Source organism: Pecten maximus, chromosome 15 (assembly GCF_902652985.1).
Source record: "Pecten maximus chromosome 15, xPecMax1.1, whole genome shotgun sequence".
Classification (NCBI taxonomy): Eukaryota; Metazoa; Mollusca; class Bivalvia; order Pectinida; family Pectinidae; genus Pecten; species Pecten maximus.
This window is the reverse complement of record NC_047029.1, coordinates 5,051,517-5,076,283: the sequence shown is the minus strand read 5'-3', so window position 1 is coordinate 5,076,283 and position 24,767 is coordinate 5,051,517. Positions and strand designations below refer to the sequence as shown.

Here is a 24,767-nt window from a genome sequence, read left to right as displayed (position 1 = left end):
AGTAATTGTTAGTCGAGACTAATGTAAAGGTGGACTTAAGATGGAATAATTGTTAGTTAAGACTAATATATAGGTGGACATAAGATGGAGTAATTGTTAGTCGAGACTGATGTAAAGGTGGACATAAGATGGAGTAATTGTTAGTCGAGACTAATGTAAAGGTGGACTTAAGATGGAATAATTGTTAGTTAAGACTAATATATAGGTGGACATAAGATGGAGTAATTGTTAGTCAAGACTAATATAGAGGTGGACGTAAGATGGAGTAATTGTTAGTCGAGACTAATATAGAGGTGGACATAAGATGGAGTAATTGTTAGTCGAGACTAATGTAAAGGTGGACTTAAGATGGAGTAATTGTTAGTCGAGACTAATATAGAGGTGGACGTAAGATGGAGTAATTGTTAGTCGAGACAAATATAGAGGTGGACGTAAGATGGAGTAATTGTTAGTCGAGACTAATGTAAAGGTGGACTTAAGATGGAATAATTGTTAGTTAAGACTAATATATAGGTGGACATAAGATGGAGTAATTGTTAGTCGAGACTAATATAGAGGTGGACGTAAGATGGAGTAATTGTTAGTCAAGACTAATATAGAGGTGGACGTAAGATGGAGTAATTGTTAGTCGAGACTAATGTAAAGGTGGACTTAAGATGGAGTAATTGTTAGTCGAGACTAATATAGAGGTGGACGTAAGATGGAGTAATTGTTAGTCGAGACAAATATAGAGGTGGACGTAAGATGGAGTAATTGTTAGTCGAGACTAATGTAAAGGTGGACTTAAGATGGAATAATTGTTAGTTAAGACTAATATATAGGTGGACATAAGATGGAGTAATTGTTAGTCGAGACTAATATAGAGGTGGACGTAAGATGGAGTAATTGTTAGTCAAGACTAATATAGAGGTGGACGTAAGATGGAGTAATTGTTAGTCGAGATTAATATAGAGGTGGACATAAGATGGAGTAATTGTTAGTCGAGACTAATGTAAAGGTGGAGTAAACAGCTCATCGTTGTCAATGTCACACACATAAAAGAGTGCTAATTGGTGTGTTTATTGATTATACAGTGGAACTTCCTTAACTCGAAGTCGACGGGACCACGAAAAAACTTCGAGTTATCCGAGTGTTCGAATTAAGCGAGTTATCGTTTTTGGTGAAAAGTTTGGTCAATATTTGTCAACATTATATAATCATTATAACTTCGCTCTGTCGCTTATCAGTTTAGTGTGAAGACTGGTCAATACATGTAAATATATATGTAATGTTCCGTTATGTCACTTGTAATTTGGTGTAGTTTTGCCGATATACAGTCATGATAAAGTTTCTTTCACTTAGTCACTTCAATAACGATCTGATGTGCAAGTCATGTTTGCAAAAGGTAAACGATAAAACGGAATTCGACAAAATAACAAGTTATTAATGTCAAAACAAATAACCGTTTAAGTTTAACACAGATTGCATACAAAACGTAACAGAACCATTACCTTTTATTGGACATATATAAAATACTGTTTGATCGGCCTACTTACTTTTTATTGATAACCACGCCATTTCCATGTGTATTAGCACCGGAAGTTGGGCTGCGCATGTGCGTATAAAATGTTACTGTAACTGAGTTGGCGTTTTATCCGATTTAATAGACAGCACTGACCGTTACAGTTGTACTCTGAACACCTCGGCAGTAATTACGCTATTGTTTCAGCAGTTTAAAGATTTAATAGGCGCCGGTGACTGTCTCATTTCTACACCTGTAAAAACATCAGCCGGGTAGATCTACCGGTGTGTCAGAGATTAGTTCCGCTTGAGCGAACGGGTAGATGAGTTGTTGACTATCGTGTGTACTGATATCGGCGACCGCCTTGGGAAATTACCTGATGTAAGTAAAGCAGTACTTTTTATCACCAAGACGTGTTGTTATAAGATTCAACCGACAATTTCTTTTATGAATTTATGAAACACTTATAATAGCATGTAGGTTAGTAGTGCCGATATGTTCAGTATTACAAACGGAATTTAGCTCTTAAAAAATGTCGGCGTTTGCCACCGATCGACGAAAATTATACTTCGAGTTATTCGAACATTTCAAGTAGGATTTTTATTGTTGGGACCAAATTTTTACTTCGTATTATCCGAGTTTTTCGAGTTATCCGAATTCGAATTTTCCGAGTTTTTTTTAACTAAGATAAAGAGAGAATTCGGCCGGGACCGGCGAGGTACTTCGAGTTAGGCGGGGTATTCGAGTTATCCAAGTTCGAGTTAACGAAGTTCCACTGTATATGTAAAAAATAGGATGATCTTGGCTTTAAAGACAGTGAATCCTCACTGTAACTATATGATGTGGAGTATTCAGAATAGATACACACACATACATTTTTTGTCCTAATTAAAGGTCAGAATTGCATTATCCTGTAATTATTGTAATATTTTAGTATCTATCCACATTTCCATTCCAAGTTTGACTTATTCAAGTGAAATTTATAACCGTGCAGGTCCAGGAGTTTTAGCATGTAATTCCTGTTTTTCAATAGATATAGTAAAACTAGACTTTACATCAAATCATGATTGTCCAAAGTTGTTTTAAAATATTGTATACATGCAGGCATTCAAAGTCATTACGTAGGTCCTGTCTTTACCAATACTCTGTAACCTTAACTTCAGAGATTTTCCAGAGGAAAGTGTTATTAGATTAACGGATATCTCTTTAGTTAATAAACTTCCCTTAAATTCTGCAATTCTTTCCAGTGGAAAAAACTTTGTTAAAGAATTTTAGTTCAGAAAGATTAATGCAGCTGGGGCCAGCTTATACTTAAATGTTAAGAGTCCATGATACTGGAGTGAGTGATTTGAGTGGGGGATTGCTAAGTTGAAGTCCAACTGTCCCGGAGGTGGAAGATTATGAGTTGAAGTGTCCTAAGGAGGAAGTCCCTTCTATCCATACACACAACAGATGTGAACATGCTGCTGAAGCTGAGAGTCCTGCTCCATGTGAGATTTGCAGTTGTAACATTGTCATGGCAACTGTTTCAAAAATAATTAAAACTTACACACACCAGGAACACTTCTAATTTATAATTGTACAAAGCTGAGAGCATAAACTTGGCACTTGGCATTTTTTAGAAGAAAAATAATTGCTTTGACAAAATGAATGATGAAATTCCCAGTGATCATGTGCATGTTTGCATACTTTACAAAAAAAAGAAATATTTTAATAGATCTCAGAAAACACTTTCAATGGAATTGTTTGTTTTTACTGTTATTTGTGGATTTTTAAAGATGGAGATATATTTTTGTTTGATGTCCCAATTAAAGCCAATGTTAATAATCAGTGATATTACTGTTGAGATAATGTGTTAAAGAAAAATTAAGATTGATATAAACACATGCAAATTAACTCCACTTATTTTTAACGTAAAATAGAGGGGGGAACCTGTAGAAGTACGAATTATTTGACTTTTGTGATGTCATTTCAGATTGTGTTCAGAAATAATTTTCTGTAGGATTATTAAACATGTACTTCTATGTAATACATCATCTCCTTTTTATTAATGGAATTTTAACACTCACACAAAATAATTCTGTTGTGTAATAGTCATTAAATCTGAATTACAAATGTTATTTACAGACAGATCCGAGTCGTAATAACACAGAAACTCCCACAGACATAATTCAATATTTTCAGGTTTTTATTTTGTTTTTAACAATTTGATGATTTATATCTCCATTCTGGCTCACCAATATGAGTTTTGACACCAAGCCAAGAAATTATACTGTTTTGGCAAAGTTTTCATAACAATAGTTTAGTGAAAGTAATTGATGGTGTGTGAACTGCCACACGTTGTAAATATACTGGGTCGTTGGGAACTGTCCTATACCTTCACTAAGCTATTTTCTTCAACACTCTGCATGCTAGCTGTCCCTACCTTCACTAAGCTATTTACTTCAACACTCTGCATGCTAGCGTAACTTTTTGGAGAAAGAACTCTCAATTCCACATTTGTACCTTAGAGAACATACAATTTCTGTAGAATGGTTCTTGTTTATCCTCTCAGAGTTGTTTCTTTCTTACTCCGTCAATTGAAATAGTTAATGAAAGCTCTTAAACTCTTACAAGATCTTATTTGTGTCAAGAAAGAATTTGTTAGCTTACCTGGAATAAGTAGTTATTGACCTGCTATCTACCTGAAATTTGGTCAAGGTGTTCAATTTACTAAAATACATACTGAGGTCAAAAATCAAGGTCAGTGGTCAAGATTGTTAAAAATAAGATATATAACATTGTAAGACATATGACCAAGGAAGACAATTTAATATCCTGACCAGGCCTGAAACTCACAATCTACGGCACCTAGCTAATCACCTAGCCAGAAATACCCTCAGCTTATACCACTGCACCAAATCCACATTCTCAAAAAGAACACAAATGAACAGACCTTGTTTCAGTATCCATGCCATTATATGCAAATTGTTTACATCCATTTTAGGCATGTGTTTAAAGGAATCTTACCAATTTGTGTTCATAGTGGCATGAATGACAAGAAAAATAATTCGATCCCAATGTAATAACTTGAGATGAAGACAGTGTGCTGTGACGTTGAGTGTCATGATAATGTAATGTTTGCCTGTGGTGAGGATGAGAAGGTGGGTGGTATCTTTGCTGTATACACTTGAGAGATGTTTATACTATACTGTGTAACTGGTAACCGGTTACTAAGTCTCTAGGTTCAAACCAATCCTATTGACATATCCCACAGCCTTACTCTGGCCTTTGTTCTTCAGTGACTTATTAACACCTCCTTGACAGCTCTCAATATGTATAAACAGGAATTATGGAGAGTTTATCATCATTAATCAGGTAAAACGTGCAGTTTAGAATTGATGTAAAGAAAAGCCAAGTAAATAAAGGGTGATTTGTTACTTTATATTATTCTTGAATTTTGACAGGAAAACTGAAAGAAAATTGTTTCATAACAATTGAACATGCTTTGTTTATATCAATGAATGTGTAAGTCTTGTTTGACCTGTTTTACATCCCTGGTATGATCTATGTATCCACCTCTAGTGTCATCCTGACTCTGTCCTTGTTGTCATTTCATTATCATTTTATGATGTCACAAAAGGTCTTTAGTAAATTCTCAAAAATATGACCAAGATGTATTCTTGTATTACCTTATACAGACTTTGACTTAACATTGTCATTGGACACGAAGGTGTAGACCTTAGTTTGACCTTGTTTTCACTTTGTTGACCTTGTTTTGGCCTTAGACCATAAGGTGCTGACCTTGTGTTTGACCTTGTTTTGACCTTTTATGTCTTATGACCAGAAAGTTCTGACCTTGTTTTCAACTTATGTGTCATAGGACCAGAAGGTTCTGACCTTGATTTGATCTTGAGTGTTGTAGAACCAGAAGGTTCTGACCTTGTTTTGAACTTATGTGTCATAGGACCAGAAGGTTCTGACCTTGTTTTGATCTTGAGTGTTGTAGAACCAGAAGGTTCTGACCTTGATTTGACCTTGTAATGACCTTGTGTTATAGGACTATAAGGTTCTGACCTTGTTATGACCTTGTGGGTTGTAGGGTCATAAGGTTCTGACCTTGTTTGACCTTGTGTGTTGTAGGACCATAAGGTTCTGACCTTGTTTTGACCTTGTTTTGACCTTGTGTGTTGTAGGACTATGAGGTTCTGACCTTGTTTTGACCTTGTTTTGACCTTGTGTGTTGTAGGACTATGAGGTTCTGACCTTGTTTTGACCTTGTACTGACCTTGAGTGTTGTAGGACCATAAGGTTCTGACCTTGTTTTGACCTTGTGTGTTGTAGGACCATAAGGTTCTGACCTTGTTTTGACCTTGTGTGTTATAGGACCATAAATGGAAGATGTACATGGAGATGGATGATGAAGATGAAGAAGAAGACAAGGATGTTATCCCAGTGACTTTGATTAAAAGTGTCAGTTTTTCTTGTTCCTCTAACCATGGTATCTTCAAAATAGATCATGTAAGTATATCACATCATAGCGGTCACTAACTGGTCAGGTAGATGTCTCATAACACACCATATAACATATCACATCATGGCCGTCACTAACTGGTCAGGTAGATGTCTCACAACAGACCATATAACATATCACATCATGGCCGTCACTAACTGGTCAGGTAGATGTCTCACAACAGACCATATAAAACATGGCAACCATCTTGAAAAGCACATTTTAAACTTCTTCTCCAGTTCCACTCGTGCCATTGAGCTGGAAATTCGTGAGGATGTGAAGGAAGGAGAGTCAACAAAGAGTTGTTATTTTTCCGCATCGTAAAAACTTTGACATGGCAGCCACAGCAGCCATTTTGTAACATGATTGCGCAATCATGGTTTTCCTGAACACCTATATTTCAAACTTCTTCTCAAATTCCACCAGTGGGATTCAGCTCTAACTTACCTGAAATGATTCTGAGATGGTCCTGGCCAAGTGTTGTTATTTTTCAGGTCTGTCAGAAATCCAAGATGGCAGCCATCTTGAAAAACACATTTTAAACTTCTTCTCCAGTTCCACTCGTGCCATTGAGCTGGAAATTGGTGACCATGTTAAGGGAGGGGAGCCAACAAAGTGTTGTTATTTTTCGGCCTCGTAAAAACTTTGACATGTCAGCCACAGCGGCCATTTTGTAACATGATTGCGCAATCATGGTTTTCCCGAACAACACCTATTTCAAACTTCTTCTCAAATTCCACCTGTGGTATTCAGCTCTATCTTACCAGAAATGATCCTGAGATAGACTTGATCAAGTGTTGTTATTTTTCGGGTTGATCCAAATTCCAAGATGGCCATCATGGCCAACAGTGCCACTATACCTGCTACAGAGAATGCATACTACAATAGTATAAGGGTCTTCAATTTAGAGTCAGATGACCGTTAAGGCCCTTGGGCCTCTTGTATGGTTAATACTACCGTACAGAAACTCTTAACAATATACAATGTCATCTTTGTCCTCGGAGTTGGTTTACATCACGTTAACCGAGAAGTACATGCTATCATTAGCGAAGGACCTTATAAGTCTACATCGATTGGCATCAATATAGTATGTTGTACCACCACTGGGATGTCCTAGTGGAGGTTCCAGATCTATTCTCTCTGATTGGTTTTGTCAGTGCTGAAGCTGATGCTGTTAACATCTATATAAAAAAATATAGAAATGACGAAAGGAAGTTCACACTGTTGTGTAGTAAAATGGAGTCAATGTTATAAAACAGACAATAACATACTTCTAATACCTACAGTCAAATCTCTATATAGAGGTCACTTAGCGAGAAGCAGAGAAAGGTAGACATTTATATAAGAGGTTAATGTACACTGTACAAGAAGTTGTGTTACATTAGGAACCAATTTTAACTTTATTGACAGGTTTTTGTAATGCACAGGTGGCTACTAGGGTAGGTTTGACTGTACTAATTACTGAATAGCCTTAAAACTTGATTAGATCATACAGTTTATTGCTTAAAAAAACAAGTTGTGAACGTCAACATTCAAAATGCAGGTAGACTTGATGAGGTGAGAAATATCCTGTCTGAAGCTACTAACAGTATTCAAAAGTGATTTTACTCTCTTTCATCACCAACAACACAGAAATACAAAAGGAATTCCTTATTCTTTTCATAAAGCAGGAATAATTATCTGACGATGTGTAGACTTTGAGGGAGTGGTGTGTTTGTCATTACAGGCTATTATGGTAGGTAGTAGGTGGTAAATGGTTGTAAGTAAAAGCTTTAGAAAGTGTCTTGGAGAATGAGTCTTCTTGTAAGTACAACATAACGTGATAATAAAAATACCTCATGATTACAATGGCTTGTTAATTTAATCAAACTAACCTACCGTTCTCAGGATGATCAGAGATGAGGAACGATTGATAGTGGTGTTTTATGGTTGTAATTTATACAGAGACTTACCAGTTTTAATTATGTAATGGTGGAGAAGTTATTTTTTACATCTCAAAGGTATGTTGGAAATTCCATGTTGCCGTAGCTATATATATCATACTATTTGAGGCATAGAAATATTTAGATGTTTTCCTCTTCTTTCTGACTAATTTTTATTATGGTTAAAACACACACACACAAATTTGTGATTTTCTGTTTCTCAGCACCAATTTATTGGTGTTTGATATTCTGTTTCTCAGTCTCATCCATTAGTGTTTAATATTCTGTTTCTAAGTCTCCATTTATAAATGTTTGATATTCTGTTTCTCAGTCTCATTCATTTAATTAGTGTTTAACATTCTGTTTCTCAGTCTCAGTCATTAGTGTTTAATATTCTGTTTCTCAGTCTCATCCATTAGTGTTTAATATTCTGTTTCTCAGCCTCCATTCATTGGTGTTAAATATTCTGTTTCTCAGTTTCCATTCATTAGTAGTGTTTAATATTCTGTTTCTCAGTTTCCATTTATACGTCTTTGGTATTCTGTTTCTCAGTTTCCATTTATAAGTCTTTGATATTCAGCTGTTTCTCAGCATCAATTCATTGGTGTTTGATATTCTGTTTCTCAGTTTCCATTCATTGGTGTTTAATATTCTGTTTCTCAGTCTCCATTTATAAATGTTTGATATTCTGTTTCTCAGTCTCCATTCATTGGTGTTTAATATTCTGTTTCTCAGTCTCCATTTATTAATGTTAGATATTCTGTTTCTCAGTCTCAGTCATTACTGTTTGATATTCTGTTTTTCAGCCTCCTTTCATTATGGAGAAGTGGCAGACTGGAATTGGGCCTGATGTTGAGGTTGAATGTGGAGTACAGTTTGAGGTCAGTAATTTACATGTATTGGCGACAGGTATCAAACAATTTTAGTATAATGAGATATCATTTTGGTACAATTTGAGTTTAAAATCAATGATGGAATATTTGCTTGACTTCAGTGTAGTGTTATCTTTTTACTCTCTTATGCAGGCCACAGTGAAGAAACCAAAATCTATAAAATACCATCATCAACTTGACTCAAGTGCAACAACTTCTGGTCAGAAGGTGGTGACCTTGACTTTGCTTAGGACAGAGTCTCCACCTGAATCAGTTGACACACTACCTCAGACTCCTACTCGTCCTTCCCAGTCTGTGTCACCATCTGTTCATCCTAGCCCAAGTTCACCTCAACTCAAGGGCTATTGGAATAAGCGTCAGAGCCTTGGGACTGTGTCGCTACCAGAGTCCATCAAAAGTAAGTACAGTAATGAGGGGGACTGTGTCACTACCAGGGTCCATCAAAAGTAAGTACAGTAACCAGGGGGATTGTGTTACTACCAGAGTCCATCAAAAGTAAGTACAGTAACCAGGGGGACTGTGTCACTACCAGGGTCCATCAAAAGTAAGTACAGTAACCAGGGGGATTGTGTCACTACCAGAGTCCATCAAAAGTAAGTACAGTAACCAGGGGGACTGTGTCACTACCAGAGTCCATCATAAGTAAGTACAGTAGTCAGGGGGACTGTGTCACTACCAGAGTCCATCAAAAGTAAGTACAGTAACCAGGGGGACTGTGTTACTACCAGAGTCCATCATAAGTAAGTACAGTAATGAGGGGGACTGTGTCACTACCAGGGTCCATCAAAAGTAAGTACAGTAACCAGGGGGATTGTGTTACTACCAGAGTCCATCAAAAGTAAGTACAGTAACCAGGGGGACTGTGTCACTACCAGGGTCCATCAAAAGTAAGTACAGTAACCAGGGGGATTGTGTCACTACCAGAGTCCATCAAAAGTAAGTACAGTAACCAGGGGGACTGTGTCACTACCAGAGTCCATCATAAGTAAGTACAGTAGTCAGGGGGACTGTGTCACTACCAGAGTCCATCATAAGTAAGTACAGTAACCAGGGGGATTGTGTTACTACCAGAGTCCATCAAAAGTAAGTACAGTAACCAGGGGGACTGTGTCACTACCAGGGTCCATCAAAAGTAAGTACAGTAACCAGGGGGATTGTGTCACTACCAGAGTCCATCAAAAGTAAGTACAGTAACCAGGGGGACTGTGTCACTACCAGAGTCCATCATAAGTAAGTACAGTAGTCAGGGGGACTGTGTCACTACCAGAGTCCATCATAAGTAAGTACAGTAACCAGGGGGATTGTGTCACTACCAGAGTCCATCAAAAGTAAGTACAGTAACCAGGGGGACTGTGTCACTACCAGGGTCCATCAAAAGTAAGTACAGTAATGAGGGGGACTGTGTCACTACCAGAGTCCATCATAAGTAAGTACAGTAGTCAGGGGGAGTGTCACTACCAGAGTCCATCAAAAGTAAGTACAGTAACCAGGGGGACTGTTGTCACTACCAGGGTCCATCAAAAGTAAGTACAGTAATGAGGGGGACTGTGTCACTACCAGAGTCCATCAAAAGTAAGTACAGTAACCAGGGGGACTGTGTCACTACCAGGGTCCATCAAAAGTAAGTATAGTAACCAGGGGGACTGTGTCGCTACCAGAGTCCATCAAAAGTAAGTACAGTATTATAATGAGGGGGATTGTGTCACTACCAGAGTCCATCAAAAGTAAGTACAGTAACCAGGGGGACTGTGTCACTACCAGAGTCCATCAAAAGTAAGTACAGTAGTCAGGGGGACTGTGTCACTACCAGAGTCCATCAAAAGTAAGTACAGTAACCAGGGGGACTGTATCACTACCAGAGTCCATCAAAAGTAAGTACAGTAGTCAGGGGGACTGTGTCGCTACCAGAGTCCATCAAAAGTAAGTACAGTAACCAGGGGGACTGTGTCACTACCAGAGTCCATCAAAAGTAAGTACAGTAGTCAGGGGGACTGTGTCGCTACCAGAGTCCATCAAAAGTAAGTACAGTAGTCAGGGGGACTGTGTCGCTACCAGAGTCCATCAAAAGTAAGTACAGTAACCAGGGGGACTGTGTCACTACCAGAGTCCATCAAAAGTAAGTACAGTAACCAGGGGGACTGTATCACTACCAGAGTCCATCAAAAGTAAGTACAGTAACCAGGGGGACTGTGTCACTACCAGAGTCCATCATAAGTAAGTACAGTAATGAGGGGGACTGTATCACTACCAGAGTCCATCAAAAGTAAGTACAGTAACCAGGGGGACTGTGTCACTACCAGAGTCCATCATAAGTAAGTACAGTAATGAGGGGGACTGTGTCACTACCAGAGTCCATCAAAAGTAAGTACAGTAATGAGGGGGACTGTGTCACTACCAGAGTCCATCAAAAGTAAGTACAGTAGTCAGGGGGACTGTATCACTACCAGAGTCCATCAAAAGTAAGTACAGTAACCAGGGGGATTGTGTCACTACCAGAGTCCATCAAAAGTAAGTACAGTAATGAGGGGGACTGTGTCACTACCAGAGTCCATCATAAGTGAGTATAGTAACCAGGGGGACTGTGTCACTACCAGAGTCCATCAAAAGTAAGTACAGTAGTCAGGGGGACTGTGTCACTACCAGAGTCCATCAAAAGTAAGTACAGTAATGAGGGAGATTGTGTCACTACCAGAGTCCATCAAAAGTAAGTACAGTAGTCAGGGGGACTGTGTCACTACCAGAGTCCATCAAAAGTAAGTACAGTAACCAGGGGGACTGTGTCACTACCAGAGTCCATCAAAAGTAAGTACAGTAGTCAGGGGGACTGTGTCACTACCAGAGTCCATCAAAAGTAAGTACAGTAATGAGGGAGATTGTGTCACTACCAGAGTCCATCAAAAGTAAGTACAGTAACCAGGGGGACTGTATCACTACCAGAGTCCATCAAAAGTAAGTACAGTAATGAGGGGGACTGTGTCACTACCAGAGTCCATCAAAAGTAAGTACAGTAGTCAGGGGGACTGTGTCACTACCAGAGTCCATCAAAAGTAAGTACAGTAATGAGGGGGACTGTGTCACTACCAGGGTCCATCAAAAGTAAGTACAGTAATGAGGGGGACTGCATGTGTCGCTACCAGAGTCCATCAAAAGTAAGTACAGTAACCAGGGGGACTGTGTCGCTACCAGAGTCCATCAAAAGTAAGTACAGTAACCAGGGGGACTGTGTCGCTACCAGAGTCCATCAAAAGTAAGTACAGTAATGAGGGAGATTGTGTTACTACCAGAGTCCATCAAAAGTAAGTACAGTAACCAGGGAGATTGTGTCACTACCAGAGTCCATCAAAAGTAAGTACAGTAGTCAGGGGGACTGTGTCACTACCAGAGTCCATCAAAAGTAAGTACAGTAGTCAGGGGGAATGTGTCACTACCAGAGTCCATCATAAGTAAGTACAGTAGTCAGGGGGACTGTGTCACTACCAGAGTCCATCAAAAGTAAGTACAGTAACCAGGGGGACTGTGTCGCTACCAGAGTCCATCAAAAGTAAGTACAGTAATGAGGGAGATTGTGTTACTACCAGAGTCCATCAAAAGTAAGTACAGTAACCAGGGAGATTGTGTCACTACCAGAGTCCATCAAAAGTAAGTACAGTAGTCAGGGGGACTGTGTCACTACCAGAGTCCATCAAAAGTAAGTACAGTAACCAGGGGGAATGTGTCACTACCAGAGTCCATCATAAGTAAGTACAGTAGTCAGGGGGACTGTGTTACTACCAGAGTCCATCAAAAGTAAGTACAGTAACCAGGGGGACTGTGTCACTACCAGAGTCCATCAAAAGTAAGTACAGTAACCAGGAGGACTGTGTCACTACCAGAGTCCATCAAAAGTAAGTACAGTAACCAGGGAGATTGTGTCACTACCAGAGTCCATCAAAAGTAAGTACAGTAACCAGGGGGACTGTGTTACTACCAGAGTCCATCAAAAGTAAGTACAGTAACCAGGGGGACTGTGTCACTACCAGAGTCCATCATAAGTAAGTACAGTAGTCAGGGGGACTGTGTCACTACCAGAGTCCATCATAAGTAAGTACAGTAGTCAGGGGGACTGTGTCACTACCAGAGTCCATCATAAGTAAGTACAGTAGTCAGGGGGACTGTGTCACTACCAGAGTCCATCAAAAGTAAGTACAGTAATGAGGGGGACTGCATGTGTCGCTACCAGAGTCCATCAAAAGTAAGTACAGTAACCAGGGGGACTGTGTCGCTACCAGAGTCCATCAAAAGTAAGTACAGTAGTCAGGGGGACTGTGTCACTACCAGAGTCCATCAAAAGTAAGTACAGTAACCAGGGGGACTGTGTTACTACCAGAGTCCATCAAAAGTAAGTACAGTAGTCAGGGGGACTGTGTTACTACCAGAGTCCATCAAAAGTAAGTACAGTAACCAGGGGGAATGTGTCACTACCAGAGTCCATCAAAAGTAAGTACAGTAACCAGGGGGACTGTGTTACTACCAGAGTCCATCAAAAGTAAGTACAGTAACCAGGGGGACTGTGTCGCTACCAGAGTCCATCAAAAGTAAGTACAGTAACCAGGGGGACTGTGTCGCTACCAGAGTCCATCAAAAGTAAGTACAGTAACCAGGGGGACTGTGTTACTACCAGAGTCCATCAAAAGTAAGTACAGTAATGAGGGGGACTGCATGTGTCGCTACCAGAGTCCATCAAAAGTAAGTACAGTAACCAGGGGGACTGTGTCGCTACCAGAGTCCATCAAAAGTAAGTACAGTAACCAGGGGGACTGTGTTACTACCAGAGTCCATCAAAAGTAAGTACAGTAGTCAGGGGGACTGTGTCACTACCAGAGTCCATCAAAAGTAAGTACAGTAACCAGGGGGAATGTGTCACTACCAGAGTCCATCATAAGTAAGTACAGTAATGAGGGGGACTGCATGTGTCGCTACCAGAGTCCATCAAAAGTAAGTACAGTAACCAGGGGGACTGTGTCGCTACCAGAGTCCATCAAAAGTAAGTACAGTAACCAGGGGGACTGTGTTACTACCAGAGTCCATCAAAAGTAAGTACAGTAGTCAGGGGGACTGTGTCACTACCAGAGTCCATCAAAAGTAAGTACAGTAACCAGGGGGAATGTGTCACTACCAGAGTCCATCATAAGTAAGTACAGTAGTCAGGGGGACTGTGTCACTACCAGAGTCCATCAAAAGTAAGTACAGTAGTCAGGGGGACTGTGTCACTACCAGAGTCCATCAAAAGTAAGTACAGTAATGAGGGGGACTGTGTCACTACCAGAGTCCATCAAAAGTAAGTACAGTAATGAGGGGGACTGTGTCACTACCAGAGTCCATCAAAAGTAAGTACAGTAGTCAGGGGGACTGTGTCACTACCAGAGTCCATCAAAAGTAAGTATAGTAACCAGGGGGACTGTGTCGCTACCAGAGTCCATCAAAAGTAAGTACAGTAATGAGGGGGACTGTGTCGCTACCAGAGTCCATCAAAAGTAAGTACAGTAACCAGGGGGACTGTGTCACTACCAGAGTCCATCAAAAGTAAGTACAGTAATGAGGGGGACTGTGTCGCTACCAGAGTCCATCAAAAGTAAGTACAGTAGTCAGGGGGACTGTGTCACTACCAGGGTCCATCAAAAGTAAGTACAGTAACCAGGGGGACTGTGTCACTACCAGAGTCCATCAAAAGTAAGTATAGTAACCAGGGGGACTGTGTCGCTACCAGAGTCCATCAAAAGTAAGTACAGTAATGAGGGGGACTGTGTCACTACCAGAGTCCATCAAAAGTAAGTACAGTAACCAGGGGGACTGTGTTACTACCAGAGTCCATCAAAAGTAAGTACAGTAGTCAGGGGGACTGTGTCACTACCAGAGTCCATCAAAAGTAAGTACAGTAACCAGGGGGACTGTGTTACTACCAGAGTCCATCAAAAGTAAGTACAGTAACCAGGGGGAATGTGTCACTACCAGAGTCCATCAAAAGTAAGTACAGTAGTCAGGGAGACTGTGTCACTACCAGGGTCCATCAAAAGTAAGTACAGTAACCAGGGGGACTGTGTTACTACCAGAGTCCATCAAAAGTAAGTACAGTAGTCAGGGAGACTGTGTCACTACCAGAGTCCATCATAAGTAAATACAGTAATGAGGGGGACTGTGTCACTACCAGGGTCCATCAAAAGTAAGTACAGTAATGAGGGGGACTGTGTCACTACCAGGGTCCATCAAAAGTAAGTACAGTAACCAGGGGGATTGTGTCACTACCAGGGTCCATCAAAAGTAAGTACAGTAACCAGGGGGACTGTGTCACTACCAGAGTCCATCATAAGTAAGTACAGTAATGAGGGGGACTGTGTCACTACCAGAGTCCATCAAAAGTAAGTACAGTAATGAGGGGGACTGTGTCACTACCAGAGTCCATCAAAAGTAAGTACAGTAACCAGGGGGACTGTGTCACTACCAGGGTCCATCAAAAGTAAGTACAGTAACCAGGGGGACTGTGTCACTACCAGAGTCCATCAAAAGTAAGTACAGTAACCAGGGGGACTGTGTCACTACCAGAGTCCATCATAAGTAAGTACAGTAATAAGGGGGATGTGTTTTACTCTATGTTTGTTTGCTGGGTTTATCACCCTGTGAACAGCCAGGTTCATTTTGAGGTGAGGTCTCCTTGTAGTAGTTGGTGACAATCTCACTGAAGAACATACGGGAGGCCTGTCACATGCCTTCCAGAGCAATGAGGGTAACGTTTCTTGCCCAGAGACACTGAACCATGACAGCACAGCTTGGACTGTTTCTAAGCTTCCCAAGAAACACAAACCAATACAGGTAGTGAGTGTCAAACCACTGATACCTTTTGTGTCGGCTGCACAAAGCCGGCGGCATATAGGTATTACTATGTCGGTGCATCGTCCGCATAGAGGTTTCTGTGCCATAACTCAAGTTCCCTTGGGTTGATCTGAAACTCAAACTTCACGCAAGTGCTTGCTTGGGATTGCTTTTCAGTTCCATAGGTCAAAGGTCAAGGTCACTGTAACTAAAAATAGAAAATTTGTTTCCATGCAATAACTCTTGTAATCACCCAACTTTCTGTGCAGGCGACACATCCACTTCCGTGGAATTCTTGTTATAAAGTTTTGTAGTGGCTGTTGCTATGTAACACTCAGTTTAAGCTCAGGTTTAGAAGTACATAATGTATACATATTGTGGGATCCTCTCTGATGTGTCGGTACTCTATAACGTTACTGGTACTCCAAAGTTATTGAATATCTCTCTATAAATATCTCAACTAAAATTTGTTCTTTGGTACCTGCCATCTCCCTGCATGTCTAGGATCCAGAACAGTCACTCAAAGATTTGGTTATCAATTTTACAGTGTTTATAATAAGGGAACAACCAACCAATTGAAAAAATATATTTTTGAAACAGCCCCTGTGTATAGAAAGTTGAGCCAAGGATAAAATGTCTGGCAGCCACTGATTGGCAGTATGTTATGAAGCGAGAGAAAATAGATATGTTGCCTGATAGGTAACTATCAATAAGAAATGTTGATATAAATTTCGTAATTCCGATTGATTTTTTTCCCAAAAGTTCAGGTAATAATAATTAACAGGTAAACATTTAAGATTTTTGAGAATTTTTACTGCGAAATTCGCCCATTTTCAAAATGGCTACCCTGGAGAAAATTTGAGCTGAAGGACCCAACTTTTTTTTTTGATCTGGTGTTATATCAGACCCTAAACTTTTGTTATAAACCATAATCGTCATATTGAATTCAAGAATTTGAATGAAATACTCCAAAACGTTAACACTAAAGTCTATGGGAAAACAATTAGTTGGTTGGTCCCTAATACAGACATAAAATCCATACTTATCACAGGAAAGCTATGCCAAACAGTTGACAGTACAGATGAATTTTTGGATAAACATGTCTTTATATTGTTTGAAAGTTTGAGCTGTTTTGTCAGGCAAGGCTAGTAATCAATGTCTACATTGATAAACATTTACATATCAATTTCCTTCTCCCTAGAACAATGGCATTAAATTTACATACCTTAATTAGCTACTTTACTTTGTAGTGACTTAAGGATAACATTTTTGTTTCTGCAAGTTATAAGAATGGAATCTGTTTTTGATTTTTTTTTTTTCAGTTTAACTTTTAAATAAAGTTGTCAGAATTTTTATTTTTATCAAATATTTATATTTTTAGAACCTTTGTGCACATTGTATGTTCTTACTTAGAAACATGTTTTAGAGAGTTGGGTTAAAAGGGTTTTTCATACTTTTTTGTTTTTGTCAAATTGTTATTGATGTTACTAACTGACATGTTTGTTCCCATTTTGCTGGTGAGAATGTTTATGTTTAATGGGGATAAACTGGAGCTGACAGTTGTTTTTATACTGACTTTCCAGTAGACATGTCCAGGTCTTTGAAGATGTACTTGAAATGAGCCTGGATACAAGTGATTTAATCAAAACGTCCAGCTGACTCTGACTGAGATGTTTGTGTGTTTGATGTAGATGTACATGGTGGAGTATTAGGGTAATGGGTCTGTACCGCTTAAAGTACTAGGTGATCTCAAGGAGATAAGTAAAACACATAATCTGATTCTATCTCCTGATGAAATAAACCTTCAGATTTACTCGCAGTCACCTTTAATTAATAAATGTTATATTTTCAGGATCATATTGACAATGACTTATCAAAACTCTCCTGAAATATATTTTTGCATTGACAATGGAGTAGATATTATTGTCTGCATACAATTGTTATTCTGTTTTACTTATAAATACATATCAACTTTTGTTTGGGTAAGCATCTCCCATAAATACATGTCAACTTATATTTGGGTAAGCATCTCCCATGTAGATAAGTATTTCTACCAGATATTTGTAGAGGAAGGATGTTTCTCATGTAAGATAATATATTTCTGATCAGATTTTATTCTTTAACTCTACAGGTAGCAGTTCAAGCGTCTGGTCAAGCGTGGTGTCAGGACGAAAGCCTACCTCTCCAGCCATCTTCTCAAGTGTTCAGGCCAAGCCTATCCCTGGAACCCCCCTTGTTCTTTATCCCTTCCATCCTTCCCAAACTCCACCTAGCTCACCCTCTGTGTCGGCCAACAGTTCCCCATACTCCCAAGGATCATCTCCATGGTCGACACCTTCTCCTGCTCAACATGTGCAACGACATCAGTCTCCATGGTTCCATAACAACCAGTCATCACCAGTAGTACCTCATACCTCATCACAGGAATCATCGCTGTCATCACACATTACCAGCTCTGATAGCTCGAGTTCAGGAGGCAAAGGAACAAAACATAACTCTAAATGTTCTCCAAAGACTAATACTGTTCGTGAGTCAAAAGTGAGTTTTGTGATATCCGAGCCTGTGAGTAGTGACTCGGTGGGCCAGGACTCCCAGAGTGGTTCTTACGCTGATGTTTGTAATAAGTGTCTCTGTCAACAGGGACAGCCACCTACAGGACATACCAAACAGCCCTCAAACACACTCAAGGCTGGGAATGAGGGATGTGCCAACCCACAACACCAAACTAGTGACAATACAACAAAGAGGGGTTTTAATGACACCAGGGGCAGTAACCATATAAACAGAGGTCATAGGGGTCAAAATAGAGGTAGTGGTAAATATAGGTATGACAGAAATGATTACTATGGCAACCAACCTCAATATCATGGGTCTGAAGTGTGGAGTGACAACAGAGGTAAACATTTAGGTCAAGGTCGTGGGAGAGGTCATCATACAACACACAAACTTAGAGGCTCCCAAAGGGACTATTTGTCTGGTGCTGATTACCAGCGAAGTTTTAGTGACCCCAAACCCCGTACAGGGAGCTTTTTGTCAGATGGAGACATGTCTGATGGTGGCAAGTCCAGTAGCTACAGTGCCCCTTACAGGGAACCACGCGGAAAAGGTCAATATAGGGGCAATAAAGGGGGAAAAAAGTCCCCAGGTGTACCACCAGCCAATGTGAAACCAGGGTCCGAGTGTGCTGTCTCAGAACCTCATGCTAATGGAGCAGAGAAGTCCGGTGATGGATCCCAAGAGTCCTCCGAGGAGGGACGTGGGGACTGGAAGGAGGTAGACTATCACCATAACACGAATCGACATGCTGACAATAAACACTACCATGGTTACGGCCAGTCCCGTGGACGTGGGTATTTGAGTGATGACGAACACTACAAGCATTATGGGTACAGTCGTGGTCGTGGGTACCACGGTGATGATGACAGACGGCGTCATTACAGTGATGGCGAGGCTCGTGGCCGGGGTCACAAAGGACGAGGTGGCCGAGAGGCTGAACAGTACTGGTCAGATCGAAATACAGGTAGATCTCATCCTCAAAAGAAAGTATGAAATGCATACGCTGAAAATGAACCGACATAGACCAAGTGGCGACAGTCATATAGATAGTGATCAGCGCAAGGGAGATAACAAAGGCCATACCTTTACCTCTCTAATTAGTGTGGACAGGTATCGACTACTGGACAGGTGAGATAAGACAGGTATGGCCTACCGGACAGGTGATAGTCCTGTATAACTGACAGGTCACGCTTGGACGACCCAGAAAATTAAACCTCATCAAAACCAGCGACAGATCCACCATTACTTCTACCATTCCATTAGGCCTTGTCTACTTCTTAAATTTTATCAGATTAGTTTTCTGTCAAAAGGAATCATCCAAATTATTTCAAAATGGTATCCCAGGGTACGATGTTGATAACACTAAAAAATACTGCCTTAATGAAACATTTGTTTAATTCATCACCAGCAGAGTTAGGGTAACTGTGTTTCTTCATTTTTGTGTTGAATTTGTCATGAATTACAACACACTTATGATATTGTCATTATATGATATCAGATTTTTGGAGTTTGATGGAGTCTGTTTTAATCAAGAATTAGGAACATGAAAGTTGCATACGGTATGATATTGATTATTGAAGTGAGATATGAAATAAAGTGCATGTGTAATTTATATTCTTCTTAAATAATGTCCCTAAATTAATTTAATGAAGTAAAGCATAAGTATAAATTATTTTCTTCTTTAAAAGTCATGAAATTATTTCATTATCAAATTTCAAACTAAGACTTTGTCATATGCATTTCTGCTAATCAAGATAAACTATAATATATATATATATTTGTCCTTGTGACCTTGGTATGACCTTATGACCTTGGATGGGTCAGACAGATTAGGACAAACAGAGGATTTCTGACACTTTCACATCCACAGTAACAAGCTCTTGGTGATGTTATCACTCACATCACTGATTGGCTGATGAGAGATTAGGCTATTTAAACTGAGACAGGCATGTCATAGGTTTTTATGTGAGACTTGAACTCCCGGAATTCTGTATTTTGACTATTGGTATTCACTGGAACACAATAGCATTTCGTCCCCCACCCATGAGTACCAACTGGTATTAGTCATACAGTACAATACTCTAAATGTTTCCTGGGCCATTATTGTGGATGGATATCATGTGTTTTTTAAATGATTACAAAAAATATTTTTTATCAATATATAGTGTTAATCTGAATTCACGAAATAACATTTCGTACAATATCAGACATTCTAGATATTTTAATTTTGAAAATAACATGAAAAAATTATGCAATTGCGCTCTCTCCTTCTAATGGCAGCCATTTGTCAGAAAAGGGTACATGTATAATTTTTCTTTAGAAAATGTTTAGATATCAGTTCTTTTTTAAATTTTAACTGTGATTTCATAATGTAAGAAATCCTCAATTACCAACAACTGTACATAAATGTTCCTTAATGATAAAAGATTGTACATTTAAAAATGTTACAAAAGTGATTATATGATCATTACATATAGACTTTAATTACCAGGTAAAAAATATGGTCTACGGAGGTGGTTATTTTATATGTGGAGATTTAGACACCAACGTGTATGTAAAACCTGTTTTTTTGTTGACTTTTGAATTTTACAATGGTAATTTGGATCAGACTGTATTAAAATGAACTATAAATTCTACATTTGATGTGAACTTGATAAATCATTCTTGATAAATTTGTTGATTTATTTTTAATTTCATCCATTTTACAACATAACTTTTTTTTTATCATGTTAAGTGGAACTATTTAGATTTCAAACATTAAATCATTTTCAAAAACCTTGTCTGCTTTCTATTTTAAAATATAATTAACCCCTGCTTTTAAGGGTAATCTAGATCATGAAAATAATCCTTCATTAATTGAAAAACCTTCTGGGAAATTTTTGTAGAATTCTGTGAACATTTCTCATAATTACCATTAAAAAACCAGCTTACATGTCATCCTTTTTATTTTTAATTTATTTTAGTTTTGGAAGATTTCAAATAAATATACTTCAATATTTACTTTTTATCATCATCATCATAAAACCAATATATATATATATATCATCATCTTCACCAGGACATTAATAAATGGTCATCATCATCATCATCATAATCATCATCATCATCATCGTCATCGTCTTCATCATCGTCTTCATCATCGTCATCATCATCGTCGTCGTTGTCGTCATCATCATCATCATCATCATCATCATCATCCAGCATACAAATCATGATCAGTACACTTTATGGTTAATATGACAAGATAATCATTGCTTTTGATGTTTCATTTCACTGATCATTACCAAGAACAATAAAAATCAAATGTAAAATAGAAAATAATTATCTCCAAGAATTATCCTATAGCTGAGATGTCTTGTATTTAATGAATTTGATATACACCAAAAATACTAAATACTTGTCTTATCGTGTGTATTTCCGGGGTACGCTGGTTTCCTCCCACATTTAGACCCCTCATGTGCTTCCAGCTGGGGCAACAAGTGCGATTAATATAAGTTTATATGAATTGTTTTGCATTTGTTGTAAAATAAAGTTTATATTTAAATTCTCAATCTTATTTAGATTAGCTGTTGAAGTTGTGGTTAATTAAGGTCTATGTATTGCTGTTGAAGTTGTGGTTAATTAAGGTCTATGTATTTCAATATCCTGTTTAATTTCACATTTATGTTTTACATGAATGGTTTCATAGTAGAGAGGTTTCAGGGAATGTAGAATCAATAAGTAAAACAACATATTTGACTTTTTATGCAATAAATATGTGATTCAATCAATGTGATATTCTTCATATTATCTTGCACAATTGTATACATGAGGATCGACTAATTGTTGATCAATTCACATGTAAGTTTTATCAAAAGTCACCTTATAGTTATTGGGGTTGAGATTTTGAAGGACCTTCAAGTCCATAATTATACATCAACATCACATGTCCATCTTATTTGGCACAAAATTAAGCAATATCATTCAAAGGTGTATGAGCAATATAGCAATTAATGGGAGATTTTTCCATTTACCATATTTTTGTAACTCATGTTTTTGTGGTATTTATTGTGAATTGATGCATACAGCTGTATATGCATTTATTTTCGGGTCCAGGATTGGCTAATGTTGAAAGATTTTGGCATTTTTTCCATATTTGGATTTAATTGTTTCACATCAAATTTTTATCACATTAACTCCACATAGATTTTGGTATTATTTTGTGTTTAGAGTTATACATGACCCACATTGCCTTAACACTGATATTGAGATATATAATTTTGAAACTAACATGTAAGGATTTTACTGTGACTGTCATCGACAAGCATATAATGTTGACCTGCCTGATTTTGATAGGTAGGATTTATCGAGGAAGTCGGGTAGACTATTTATCATAAGCAAGTGATAAAATTTGCTTACTGTTATATTCTCTTAATGCCATGAAAATTGTGATTATATTTAGATATAAATGAAATGTAATTGTTTTATTTACATAAATCTGTAATATTAATGTATATATATATATGGAGATTTGTTTTAATTTGAATTTGAGAGTACAGTGTAAAAGAGTGCTTATCTGCAAATTCCCAACTGTAGTTGGATTTTAATTGTCACAAAAATCATCTTTTATTCTGGGTTCTTTTATTTCAGAACATTTCAAATAATTTTAGTAAATATTTCATCTTTTCATGTTAGATTCACAAATAAAAAGATTTTTGATTATGTAAGAATGTGGTAAAATATAGACTTAAGTGGTTTTGTTATCAGATCTTAACTACACTTCAGGTGATTTTGATATACAACATATCCAGAGCTATAAACATATGTTTATTAATGTATTAGAGATATGCTATAAGTTATATGATATGTTACTTGTGTCAATTTATCGCCCTGTGAACAGCCAGGGTCATTCTGTGGCGGGGTATCCTTGTAGTAGTTGATGACTACCTCACTGAACAACATACAAGAGGCCCCATCGCATATTACCAAGAGCAATCAGGATACAGTATGTACAGCTGATCGTTGCCCTTGGCTAGCGAAGATGACCATGACACATTTTTGTTAACGTTAACCAATAAGGGTTATACCTACTACGTGAGTCGTAACCATTGGCTAGCGAAGTTGACCATGACAGAGATTTTAACTTTGATCCCTTGTTGATGCCTTTGTTTTGCTGACTGCAATTAAAATAGAAATAATTTTGTACAAAGTGTCTGTGATGTGAGATACTGTATCGTTCAGTATGTCAGAGATTCAGTACCAGTATAATAATATACTAAAGTATCTGTCTGTCTGTCCTCGCATTTCCTTTCACAAGAATCAAGAAGCCTTAACATTGCGAAATTTCAACTGATTCCTTTTTTTTTTTACGCAACAGCTTTGTCCAAAAATACATCCATGTCCTAACTTTCCTTGTTGAAAATGTTACTTGAAATTTCATTTCAAATCTGGTTGAAGGTTAGAACTTTATGCTTAGGTCTGAAGATCAAATGTCAAGTCACAAATATTTTTCAGTTCCAAAATGTAAATGTGTAGTCGACTGTCTCTCGAAGGCCATACAGCAGTCCGGTTTCCTTTGATTCTTATCCCACTATTGACGGAAGATCTTAATTATGGCTGGTCTTTACAGGTTTTGAGCCAACATATTTTCTGTCAGTAGGAAGGTGGAATACTAATTGGTGGCTGTAAATCAGCAAATATTAAAAATTTGTCAAAATGCAAGTGCCTGTTGAAAGTGCAATGTTGAAATATAAAACCCTGGCTCTGGTCATGGACTTCTGACAAGATTTTATTTATCGATGTGATATTTATAAAAATCACTGGAAAACTGAATGTAGCAAATTATTTACATAATTACATGTATTGTATATGGTATACTTTGTCACAGTGTGTGTAAAGTCTATACATAGAAGGACCAAACACTGTGTAAAGTCTATACATTGAAGGACCAAACACTGTGTAAAGTCTATACATTGAAGGACTAAACAGTGTAAAGTCTATACATGGAAGGACCAAACACTGTGCAAAGTCTATACATTGAAGGACCAAACACTGTGTAAAGTCTATACATTGAAGGACCAAAACAACAATTCAAGAGAATTTTATTTATTGATGATCCTGATTAGGACAGTATAGACGGACTGTGAGTCATTAAATCACTGGTTCATGCTGTTTTGTATTTTAAATTTCTGTATCAACAGGGTGTCTAAATCAGACACATTATCAGGATAAAACAATAAAAATCAACATCCTGTGAAATTGTTTTAGTTATTATTGTACAAGTTTGAAAATTGTTATTAAGACTTGGTGGATACATAGGAGTTTGACGTTCTAGCAATGATAATATATAATAATCCACAGGGATTTGGCTCGATTTCCAATCCCATGGTCCGTATATACATTTTATATACATGTACATATGTATATGATATTTAGGATCTTAAATGACTTTTCAATTCATGAGATTTTATTAAATGAGTTGTAGAATATTTTAGGTAGTATCAAATACTCTTCAGGGATGGAAGGATCTTGAGGTGTTTAAAGAAAATTCCAAATTTCAGTTTTATGAAAGGAAATTT

The 24,767-nt window shown here is 38.1% G+C and overlaps 1 protein-coding gene across 1 annotated transcript in view; it reads left to right on the top strand.

Annotated features, from left to right (window-relative positions):
• The window catches only part of LOC117343744 (mitogen-activated protein kinase kinase kinase 20-like), an 86,931-nt gene extending 62,484 nt beyond the window's left edge, over nt 1-24,447 (top strand). Inside the window, exons 17-20 of the mRNA XM_033906223.1 lie at nt 5,867-6,001; nt 8,722-8,796; nt 8,941-9,205; nt 17,786-24,447. Of these exons, the coding sequence (XP_033762114.1) occupies nt 5,867-6,001; nt 8,722-8,796; nt 8,941-9,205; nt 17,786-19,203 (1,893 nt within the window). The 3' untranslated portion in view covers nt 19,204-24,447. The remainder of the gene's footprint in view (nt 1-5,866; nt 6,002-8,721; nt 8,797-8,940; nt 9,206-17,785) is intronic.
• The last annotated feature ends 320 nt before the right edge of the window (nt 24,448-24,767 follow it).